The sequence below is a fragment of the Myotis myotis genome, unplaced genomic scaffold (assembly GCF_014108235.1).
Source record: "Myotis myotis isolate mMyoMyo1 unplaced genomic scaffold, mMyoMyo1.p scaffold_m19_p_5, whole genome shotgun sequence".
NCBI classification, from domain to species: Eukaryota; Metazoa; Chordata; class Mammalia; order Chiroptera; family Vespertilionidae; genus Myotis; species Myotis myotis.
In genome coordinates, this window is record NW_023416357.1 from 25,200,563 (window position 1) to 25,213,077 (window position 12,515).

The following is a 12,515-nucleotide window of genomic DNA, read 5'->3' on the forward strand; positions in this document are numbered from 1 at the left end:
GTTCCCTATGGTGGTTGTTGAAATCAGCAAGAAATACTCAGAATTAGCTAGTGTCTGGACCTTGGGCAAGACATGGCCAAGTTTGTGACTCCTGACACAAACACAACTGATGGCTTCAATTACCTGCCACCAAAGAACTTTAACTTGTCTAAATTTTCTAAGCACTATTTTTTTTATACTGATTATATACTGAAATAATATTGAAATGTTTTTTAAAATCCTTTGTTTAAAGTATTACATATAGTATTAAAGAGGTCTCCTTCTCCCCCCCCACTAACCTCTCCCCAGCCACCCCCACCTCCCACTAAATACTATTTTTTAAATTATATTTTTTATTGATTTCAGAGAGGGAGAGGGAGAGATGGAAACATCAATGATGAGAGAGAATCATAAGTTCAATGAACAAATTGTTTATATTACCTTCATGAAAATCTATCACAGGACAATAGCATGTTGATATGCTAAACATTTTGAGTAACACATACTTGAAACACCATAATTTCTCACTCTGAGTAACCCAAAAGTCCAAAAGCTAGTTTTAGTATTTTTAAGTTTTAGTTTTACATCAAGATATTTCCTCATAGAAATCGCTCAAAAACTACAAAACCAAAATTCAGGAATAAGGATGACTTGTTTTCTTCCTTTTTCATTTTCTTTGCCTAAAATGTTACTTTTGTCCCAAAGAAAAAAGATGATTATTATAAACAAAGAAAAATGTTTATTACCAAGATTCTAAATTGTGAAGCCTAAAAAGGCAAGTTGAATACCTTCTAAAAACCATATTTCTAGGACACTAGACATGTAGTTTATTTTTCCAAAGAACAAAAAAACTCCAGACAGCCTAGCCCACTTCGCAGCCAGAGGGACATAACCTTTTTCATGTGATCTCAGTAAAACCTCAGCAAATGGAAAATCTGGATATTGCAAAGGCTCTAGACCAGCGGTTCTCAACCTGTGGGTCGCGACCCATTTGGGGGTCGAACCACCCTTTCACAGGGGTCGCCTAAGACCATCAGAAAACACATATATAATTACATATTGTTTTTGTGATTAATCACTATGCTTTAATTATGTTCAATTTGTAACAATGAAAATACATCCGGAATATCAGATACTTACATTACGATTCGTAGCAAAATTACAGTTACGAAGTAGCAACGAAAATAATTTTATGGTTGGGGGTCACCACAACATGTGGAACTGTATTAAAGGGTCGCGGCATTAGGAAGGTTGAGAACCACTGCTCTAGACAGTTCTATCCAGGTAAACTTTAGTTCATTTGACTACTAAATATCAGGAGTCCACCAACAGTCCATGTAACCTCACCTATATCTGATACATTTTGGTGAAGACTAAGTTGTTTCAGAAGGATTAAATATTTTTGCCCACCTTCGTGAATTGACAAAACGTTCTTACAATCAAAACTTAGGTACACCTGAAACTAAGATAAGTTTGTATGTCAACTATAATTTTAAAATTCTTAAAAAAGAAAAAAAAACAGATCTTTTTGTATCTGACTTCTCAAAATGTTTGTGGTGTCCATGCTTCTGAAACCACCTTGCCACATATGATTTAGACGAACCATCTCCCCCACAGTCTGGAATCCTCTTAAAATAATCATTTTTGTAGACAGAAGGATATGTGATTAAAAAAACAAATACAGCAGCCGAAACCGGTTTGACTCAGTGGATAGAGTGTCGGCCTGCGGACTGAAAGGTCCCAGGTTCGATTCCGGTCAAGGGCATGTACCTGGGTTGCGGGCACATCCCCGGTGGGGGATGTGCAGGAGGCGGCTGATCGATGTTTCTCTCTCATCGATGTTTCTGACTCTGTCTCTCTCCCTTCCTCTCTGCAAAAAATTAATAAAATTAAAAAAAAACAAAAAACAAATACAGCAAAATGCTAATGACAGAACCCAGGAGGATGAATATATAAGGTGTACACTAGCGTGTTTGTTTTTTTTCCCAACTCTAAGTGTGAAAACTCTCATAAGATATTTGGGTGAATATAATCTTTCAAAGTCTGAACAAAAACACCGATGGCAACTTCAGCCCACCCAAGGCTGCGAGGCCTGCCATCAGATCACAAGCCTGGCACTTCCAGCCCCCACGCACCCCACGAAAAAGCCCTTCCTTCAGACTGTCTGAGGAATAGAACACCAACTGATAAAAATGTAAAAGCAACAGTAAAAATAACCTTCCACCCAAAACAAGGTTCCCTAGTGAGTCATTTTCCAGCAAGTGTGTCATGAGCATTTTGTTGGACTTTTAACTTTATCAGTAAAACAACTCTGCCCATTACCATTTCACCGACATTTTTTAAAAAAAATCCCGAACAGTCCACCTTAAAGCTTGTGAACCTCCCAGAAGGCAGACCCGCGCAGCCCTCCCAGGTGCTGGAACCCGCAAAGCCCGGGAGTTCGGGCTGGCGGCTCCAGGTGCTCCGCTCTAACCCGCGCCTCCAGGTGGGGACTGCAACCCGGCGTGTCCACGGGCCAAAGGGCTATGAACCGCGCGGACCGGACGGGGCGAGGCGAGGAGGAAATGCACAGCCGGGGCGTCGGACACAACCGAGCGAGGGGAGAGGAGGAAGGGAAAACCCGAGCCATCTGTGCGGGGAGGACCTGGGGGCACCGGGCCAGCCGGGCGCCCTCGGGCGCGGGAGCTCGGAGGGCGGACGCTCCGGCCCCGCCGGCCACCCCGCCCTGCGCGCACCTCTCGGTCCTTGAGGCCCAGCAGGAGCACCTCCTCCATCAGGGTCAGCCGTGTTTCCTTGGAGTCGCCCTTGTCGTCGTCGTCCTGTTCGTCGCGGCGGCTCTGCGCGTCGTCCTCGCCGCTGCCGCCTCCGCCGCCGGCCGCCCGCTCCTTGTCGGCCGCGCTGCGGGAGGCCTCGGTGCGGCGCTGCACCAGGCCCGAGCTGCGCTGGGTCAGCGAGGTCATGGCTCCGGCCGAGGCGCCGCGCCGGGCCGACTGGGACGCGGGACCGACCGGCTTTCCCTCCTCCTCCCCCGCGGCCCCCGACCCGGGCCTCCGTGTTAAATCCGGGCGCTGGGGCGACGTCCGACGGCAGCGGGGCCGGGGGCAATCATGGGGAGACGGCGGGGACGAGGCGGGCGGCCGGGCGTCGGCGCGGCGCGAGGCGGCTTCCTTCCTTCCTGCGGCCGCAGCCGGGAGGCAGCCGGAGCTCAGAGACGGCGGCGGCGGCGCCTCTCCAATATGGCGGCGCCGGCTGACGTCACCGGAGGATGTGGCACGCCGGCGTGGGGCTGGCCCGAGGGCGCCGGAAGCGGCGGCGGGGGCCCGCGAGCCACGCCCCCTCCCGCAGGCCACGCCCCTCCCGCTCCGGGTCGTGGTCTCCGCCCAGCGCTCCCCATACTCGCTGGCGTCCTCCCTCCATCAGCCTACCCCTTCGCTTCTCAAGAAAGCAGGGCTGGAGCCAGGAGTCGGGGGCACGTGGCCTAGCGAGGGGCACCCCGCTCCGTCTTCAGCTGTGCCCTCAGCTCCGGGACACCACCATCCTCGGAGCTGGCCTCGGCCGGGCTTGCGGGGACCCGGCTTGGAATCCCGGGGTCCCCACGAGACCCAGAAAGGACGTGGGTCGCGCTCTGCCCACACTCCCTGGCCCTTCTGCAGGAGCAGCCGCACCTAATGCGTGAAGGGGCTTTTCGTGTGTTCTGGGTGTGTGTGCAGAAGAGGTCAGGACACACTGACTAGTTAGTTCTGTTTGTAACACTTCCCCTCTCCTCCCGCCTCGTAAAGTGACCACGAGCGCCGGGAGGACAGTTCGTGCTGCCCTCGGCGGTTCACTCGCCCTCGATGAACTTTAAAGAGACAATAAACCTGTTGAGTATCATGCGTCTTTGTTCACGTTAAATTTCCCTCAATTTAATCACAAGGTTACATCCTCTTGGCGTGCTTGACGATTTATGCAAGTTAGCTTAAAGAATAAATGTCAAACCAGACTGGAGGAATGACAGGCCGGCAGGGTGGAGCGTGTAAGTAGAACATTATCTATTAATAATGGCATTGCATGCCATCCAATATTATTGAACACTAACAATGACCTCGGGCTGTGGCCACAGACTGGTTTATATAGAAACATATTGTTGTAACAGGACTTAAGCTGTAATAAATGAAAAATGCCAGTTGTCAAGCCGTCCAGTAGAATATTCTGACTACAGAGCTCTCCCTGCTTCGCAAAACCATTGTCCAAAACGGGTCATACCTGTCACCACCCCAAGCCCTGGCAATCCAGAATGCAGAATCCGCAGGTGCGGGGAGGAGGGGCAGGGTGAGGACAAAGTAGACCTTTTTATTTTCCCTATTATCTGGACAAAGGTCAACCTCACCTCAAACAATTTCTCCTACTCACATCCTGTTCAGCTTTTTCTTTTTCATCCCCCAGCTCTTTCCCAAATAGGTTAAATAGGTTTCCTTTTAAAATAATGTAATTTCTTTATTGGTTAATATAGTCAAATGAGTAGTTGAAGGATAAACATAGATACAGTGTGTGGACGAAAGTGCCACGTGCTAACCTGACAAGCTCAGGGAAGGCCTGCATGGCGGTCTTGCAAACTCAGAGACCTAAAGTAACCACAAAGGATGGTCTGAGATTAAAGTTTAACTAAAAGCAGTTATGGTGGGTAGTTAGATCCTAGGCTGGTATCTTCACTGACAGGTCAACCTTCACCTTAATTGAGCCTATCTGTCTTTTTGCATCTATAATAACATATCCTTGAAATATTTGGGCAACTTGTAACTCCCTTTTTCTGGAGCCCTTGGGGCACAACCTAATGTGCTGGGCACCAGGAGAGATACCACAAATTCCTTCATTATTATCATGTTAATTATTCCTGCACCCACCTAAGTATGTGGCTATCATTTTACTTTTTATCCAATCCCAAGGGTTTCCCTGCTTTGCTTTCTCCTGCCTCTCTAGTCTATCACCAATGGATTTCATGTAACCCACCTATATCCCTTATTGTAATGTATAAATACAGATGTAACCCGCCATTCTCCCAAGCATTATCTCACTTCCTTGAGGTTCTGCTTCCCGGCATATGTGGACAGTTTGGCTAAAATAAACTCAAAAAATCTTTACAGGTTTCAATGGTTTTTTACAATAACAAGTGAAAATCTTCCAGACCTGCCCTTATTCACCCAGTAGTTCCCCCTTCCCCTCCCTTGGTGGTTTTAAAATATGCCAACAAATTCTCTGATGCTCCTTCTCTCAAAAGGTGAAACCTAATTCCCCTCCCCAGACTCAGTGGCTCTCTTCAGATGACTAGAACATGGCAGGTGTGACTGAGTGTGACTCCTTAGACTAGGTCATAAAAGTCTTTTCAGGTTCTTCCTTGCTCTCCCTTTCTCCATCTCCATCTCTCTCTCTCTCAGATCATTCTTTTTTTACCCCCCTTAAAAATATTTTTTTTGTTGTTATGTTGATCGATTTTAGAGAGGGAGAGAGAAACAGCGATTTGTTGTTTCACTTATTTATGCATTCATTGGTTGCTTTTTCACTTGATCTTAGCCAAAAGGCCAAGAAGCCATCATTGGTTGCTTCTTATATGTGCCCTGAACAGGGATCAAACCCACCCACATCCTTGGCATATTGGAACAACGCTCTAACCAAATGAGCTACCTGGCCAGGTTTCAAGATCATTCATTCTGAGGGAGGCCAACAGCCATGTCATGAAGAGATGCAAGCAGCGCTATGGAGTGGTCCAGTTGGAAAGGAACAGAAGCCCGCTGCCCACAGCCATGTGAGTGAGTTATCTTGGAAGTGGATCCCCCAGCCCCAGTCAAGCTTTTAGTAACATCTTGATTGCAACCTCATGAAAGATTCTGAGCCAGTTCTACCCAGCTAAGCCAGTCCTGTATTATTGAGCTACAAAAACTGTGAGATAATAAGTATTTGTTGTCTTAAGCTGCTAAATTTGAGGTAATTTGTTTTGTAGTAACGGTACTAAAATATTTGAGCACATATACACACAATTAGGTAACAACTAATATTGCATTCTTAGATACCCTTCCAGAATTTTTAAATGTATATTCAAACAAATATAAAAATATTTTTCCTTTTTTATGCAAATCATAGTACATTATCCACATTGTTTTATATCTCAATTTTTCCCCCACTTAATTGATATTGGAGAGCTGTCTGTATCAATACTTAAGAACTTCTTCATGCTTTGTTTCAGCTGCCCCAAACCACCTACCCAGTCATTTCTTTTGCTCTCGCTCCTCGCTCCTCCCCTAAGGCAAACTTGCCTGTTTGCCTATTCTGTGGGGGTTTGGTTCCTCTTTTTTCTTCTCTGGTGCATAGATCTAGTCATCTCTGCTTACTTTGCCCCAGTGCCAGTACAAACATTTTCCTCTCCAAGGGCCACCATACTTCATTTAGCTTCATTTCTGTGAACATTCTGTGTCAGCAAGGAGTGACTTTCTGCCAACTGTCCATGCCACTGTCCCTAGCTGACAGGGAATTTCCTAAGGAGCTTTCTGCTATGACCCCTCTTGAAATGGAGAGCTCCCTCCCTCTCCTGCCAACAGGTGACGGAATCTTTTCCAAGGTACTAGTCTATCTGCCATAATCTTTTCCCATCTCTACCCACCTTTAAAAGATAAAATTGTTGTATTTTGCATTTATACAGCCCCTTTTCTAGAAGCTCACAATACTCACTCTCCTGTACTGTATGGCATTTTTATGATACCCTCATGAGGTTTACCACAACAGTTTTCCTTCCATATTTATCCCTATTACCTTCTCACCACCAAATTCCCTCCCTATCAATTCACTAACAAAATTCAGAAACTATTCCAAATGAATTTATATCTGCATAAGGAAAGCTGCTCTGTTTAAAACACACAAAAAAGCAACAGAGTTCGTATACAAAAACACTACTTTTAATAAAAACTTAATCAACTAAATTCGGAATTATCTCAACTGGATTATTTCTTTTTTTAAAATATATTTTTATTGATTTCAGAAAGTAAGGAAGAGGGAGAGAGATAGAAACTTCCATGATGAGAGAGAATCATGGATCAGCTGCCTCCTGCAAGTCCCCCACTGGGGATCGAGCCCACAACCCGAGCATGTGCCCTTGACCAGAATCGAACCTGGAACCTTTCAGTTTGCAGGCCAGCGCTCTACCCACTGAGCCAAGCTAGCTAGGGCTGGATTATTTCTTTCCACCAAAATAAAATGAGGATGCAAAAAGTTATCTTAGTAGGTAACATAGTAATGTTCATAATAATCTTAATAATGACTATATCTTCTTTAACTCAAAATATTAATAAACGTTTACCTTACATCCTTTAATTAATTAGTAAGATGATGTGGTATAATTCCCTATTTCCTTCTCTTATGAAAAAGAGGCTTAGGTAAGTCAAATGTATTTTAGTAATAAATAATCATAAATCCGACATTGAAATTGGGTTGTTTTATTTTTCTTTGAAGAGTTGCTTGATTGGTTAGGCTAATTTTTAAAATTGTTATTCTTTTGCATTTGCATTTGCAGGTAAGTGTTACTTTGTTTTGGAAAATTCATTATCAACCAAACTGCAGAAGATCTAATTGAGAATGATCTGGGAAGATCAGTTTCTCAGTCTTTACATTTGCTCAACTGCTATTGTATTCTTCCTCAGATCCAATAATCAATTCTGTCAGTACTATTTCTTAAAACCAAGGTGTGGCCAATCCATGGCCTACTTCTGCCCCTGATCCAGAGATGGGGTCTATATCCACTCCTTTTGACCCTGAGTAAGCCTTAAGACTGCCTCAACCAATAGGGCATGGTGGAATGGACCCTACGTTACTTCTAAGGGTAGGTCATCTTATATAATAAAAGGCTAATATGCAAATTGACCGCATGGTGAGAATGACTGGTTGCTATGACGTGCACTGACCACCAGGGGGCAGATGCTTAATGCACCGCTCAGCCAGAAGCTGGGCTCACGGCTGGCAAGTGCAGCGGCGGTGGCGGGAGCCTCTCCCCACAGGCCTAAGCCGTCAGTCAGACATCCCCCGATGGTTCCTGGACTACAAGAGGGCACAGGCCAGGCTAAGAGACTCCCCCATCAAGTGCAGGAATTTTGTGCACCGGGCCTCTAGGTAAAATATAATACACTCCTGCTTTGTTTTCATGGGATGATTGCTTTTAGAACCCAGTAACTATACTGTAGGGAAACCCAACCATCCTGTATAGAGGCCCACCTAGAAACAACCTGAGGCCCCTGGCCCACAACCCTTGCTGAGCTCCCAGCTCACAGTCAGCACCAATTCCCCTCCATGTGGTTGAGTCATCTTTAAGGTGAATCCTCCAGCCCTCCAGTTGAGTTGTCCCAGCTGTGGACATCTCAACTGGAGCAAACCTGGATTTGTGAAAAAATAGATCACTGAATCACAGGGTAAGAAGAGTTTCCTTGGCTCATACTTCTCTAGAGCACAGTCTGGTATCCTATATAATAAAGAGCTAATATGCTAATTAGACTGAACAGCTGAATGACCTTCCGGACATCCTTCCGGATGATCTTCCAGACAAAGCCACTGGGGCTGCAAGGGCCGAGCCCCTTGCACAGATTTTGTGCATGGGGCCTCTAGTATATTATAGTTAGATTACAAGGACTTTGCTCTTTTTGTGGTAAAATAACCAAGTCAGTTATCAAAAGAAATAGTTGTTAATGCCAATAGAACTCTGAACCCTTCATCAGCTTCCCTCATCGAAATTAGTAATTTAGGCTCACTGGATAGAGCGTCAGCCTGGGGACTGAAGGGTCCCAGGTTCGATTCCAGTCAAGGGCATGTACCTTGGTTGCAAGCACATCCCCAGTAGGAGGTGTGCAGGAGGCAGCTGATTGATGCTTCTCTCTCATCGATATTTCTAACTCTCTATCCCTCTCCCTTCCTCTCTATAAAAAATCAGTAAAATATATATTTAAAAAAAAAGAAATTAGTAATTTAGGGAAAGCTTATCCTACACTCATTCTATGGACATAAAACTTTAAATAGGAAGAGCTAAGTCCCTAGTGGACATATGGGCCGGGAGCAGCCTGGCTAAGGGAAATAATCAGGTTTAAGGAGCCATGGAAAGAAGTAGATATGCTCTCAAGGGACAGGGAGAAAACCTCCAATTGCAAGGGCAGGACAAAAAAGTTAAACCAGTTAAGTCACCTGAGCATGAATTAGTGGGGTTGTCATAGATGTTATCTCTCTTGTTTTTTAATTCTTGAAGGGGGTGGGAGGGATGAAGTCAGACACCAAAGAGCTACCCACACAAGGGGTTCAACGTATCCTTACGAATTTAACACTTCTTGTTTTCAGGAGAAATCGAATGCATCAGATGATCTTTTGAAAATTAAGTTGCATTTTCCACATAACAATATGCCTTGAGAATCAGAGCATTTGCCGCTATTGCAATCTTTTTAATGGCTGCAAAGTATTTCACAGTATGGGCAAACAACTGAATCGGTTCTGTAATGATGGACATGTAACGTATTCCTAAATGTCCACGATGCCAATAGTACTACAATAAACCCCTTATACAACAAACATCTATATGCCGAGTGTTTCTATACGATAGATTCCATGTCGTAAGTTGAAGATGAACTGGTGAATGTCCCGATTTCCCCCTATGACATAACATTCACATGCTCTCGGCCTCCCTTTGTCTTGTGCCTTTAAGGAGTGTTTATTAGTGACTTCTCCCAAGGAATTCTGGTATGGCTACTCTCTAAGGAAACAGAAGACTCCAGTTACAGGACAATTCAGCCGCAGAAGCTGAAGTTAACTAGGACCTAGAATTTGATGTGAGCAATTGGAAAGCATTTCTGCTTGCCCAAGGAGTTTCTTAATAAAGACGGCCTTGAAATATGTTTACCTTCCTTGGTTCCCCTACTATTTTTAGTTCCTTGGGTAAAGTTAATACTACTTGATTATAAATACATGCTTTTAAAATAAAGGAAACCTTGTAACATAAATGTAAGAAGTTTCAACTGTATATGCCCACCCTCGGGAGAAACAGCAGGTTAAAGTATCAATTAACTCCTTTATACCATCAGCCTCTTCTTGGAGATACATTTGTCTCCTTGTATTAACTGGTCCCTCATGACCTTAAACACAAATGTCTCTCCAAACATATTTAGCCAAGTCTAAATCATAGCTATATCCAGTCCTCTGGTCTGGCCTACCAGTTTTATTTTTATTTATTTGTCTCAATAAGGGTTGAGGGAGGGAGGAGGAAAATAAATAGGTTAGGTTTGTCTTTTACAAAGGCCAGACTAGCAGGATGTTTCAAGGGCACAAGCTAAATTTAAATAAATCCTTGTTGGATGAGCCTTACATAATTGAATTGTATTCTACCTAATATGTTAATAAAGCCACTGCACTTAGAGCGATGCCATTCTATGATGTGTTTCCATCCTTACCCATAACTCCCAAGGGGTGTGACGCTCCCATTCAAGTTACCACAGCCATGTCCCCCTTGCTCCTTATGAGGAAAGTTCCCTTCCAGTGGTGGTCTGCTTGCTTGCTTATTGGCAGGCATGTTTCAAATGGTACAGCTTCAAAATATAGGGGTTTTTTGTTTACAACAGAAAAATAAACCGATGAAGGCCATTGCAATTTGAACTAAAATTCTAATCTACAAACAAGAGCCTGGTTTGGAATGAAGATTTAAAAAGATGAGATTAAGGGCCCTGGCCAGGTAGTTCAGTTGGTTAGAACATCATCCTGATATACCAAGGTGGAGGGTTTGATCCCCAGTCAGGGCACAAACAAGGAGTAACCAATGACTGCATAAATAAATTGAAACAACAAATTGATGTCTCTCTCTCAAATCAATAAATATTTTAAAAAAGAAAGATGAGATGGAGGAAATCAGTTTTTTGGCTGATGGGACTTAATGGCTGAAACAAAGTTGATGAAGTACCAGTGTTATGGAAGAAATGATGCTTACAAAAGACCGGAGAAAAACCAAGCAGTGCCCAGAAAAATGGAGTTACACCGGTTATTCACCAGCGGGCCCAGAGGGAAATGTCTCCCAAATTTCTGGGCAAAAACATGGAGGAAGCTTTCCTTATTTATATCTTTCCACCCCCTTTGTCTCCCAAATAAGGGGTTTTCCAGACCTTACATCAGATGACTAGCCTACAAGGTCAGACAGCCAAGTTTATCTTCCCTATTATTCAAGTAGCTAGAAAGCAAAGTTAATTTACAGAGTAAGGGGCCATCTAAAAATAACAGAGTTGACTCACAGAATAAGAATCATCTAATAGCAGAGAATTTCAAACAGTAGTTTTTACAAAAATAGGGGTTAGCCTTCTCACCAGCATGAGCATTCACCACTGTAATCTTACCACTGAGCTTAGGTTTTCATGGTGGGGGTGGGGAGTGCGGGGAGCGAGAAACGAGAGTAACAACGTGGTGTGCTATAAACAAAAAGGTCCCATCATCTTCCTTTTTTTTTTTTTCTGAAGAAGTCTTATTTTTAGAATAGTTAAGATGCCACAAAAAAAAAAAAAAAAAAAAAAAGGAGCCACTAAGATACTTTCAGGTACTGTTTTCAGTGATGCTCATTTTTTTTCAGGTAATATTCAGCCCCTACAGCTACCACAAATAAAGCAAATCCCTGTTCCAATTCTTTTCATAGTGCACCCACCAGGGAAACATTGTTTGTAAAGCCACTCATGTATCTCCAAGCTTCACCGTGGCCTCGTGGTTCCCTTAGTCCCACTAACTACTAAAGACTCCAGTGGAGACAGTCACACAGGCTTTGATTCCTAGGATTTTTTTCACCATTTTGCAGGAAATCAGAAGCCCCCTCCCCCTGCACTCTGAGCAATTGATCCAGTCGAGTCCAAGGTTCTTTCTACCCACACAGATCATGGGTCCCCACTGGGACCCTCCATAACACTCGGCTTGGGGTGCCTAGGTCCCCTTCCTTTTAGATCTCCTACTTCTCTGACCATTTTCTACATTTACCTCCTTTCTCTTGGGCATTACTCCATAAGTCAATGGGGCCAGACCCCTGGCTTGTCCCAGATCATGGTGAACTAACCCTTGCTAAGAACCGAGGCTTCTCAACACCTAGGACACCCTCACGCCCTCTCACTGCTCATTCCTCTTCAGCTTCTTTAGAATCTCTGCCTGCCCCTCACACACACAAGGACTCCCCTTTATTTCCCCAGTATTAATGCCAATTCTAGTCAGAATCTACTTAAGTGGGCTTAGTGAAAAGTTCCTGAAGGAGGAGAGTTCAGGTGGCCCAAGTGCGTTTTCAGAAGCTGTGGCACAGGAAGATGCCTAAAGTGGATGGGCAAATGAGGAAGGAAATGCCCAAGCTTGGTGACTTCATGTCGCTGAGCCTGACCCAGCACCCCCAGAGCTCCTCAGATTCACTAGGTCCGTTGCATTTGGGGCGACAAAGCCCTTCTTTAAAAATACCCAAGTATCTTTATTTTTGCATGACTTGGCGTTTTAGAAACTTGTTATATGATAAAACACAGAGTCTATAGTGC

The 12,515-nt window shown here is 44.3% G+C and overlaps 1 protein-coding gene across 1 annotated transcript in view; it reads right to left on the reverse strand.

Annotated features, from left to right (window-relative positions):
- LOC118656740 (Golgi phosphoprotein 3) overlaps positions 1-3,232 on the reverse strand; it is a 38,799-nt gene extending 35,567 nt beyond the window's left edge. The window contains exon 1 of the mRNA XM_036310341.1: positions 2,715-3,232. Within this exon, the coding sequence (XP_036166234.1) occupies positions 2,715-2,939 (225 nt within the window). The 5' untranslated portion in view covers positions 2,940-3,232. The remainder of the gene's footprint in view (positions 1-2,714) is intronic.
- Between the last annotated feature and the right edge of the window lie 9,283 nt (positions 3,233-12,515).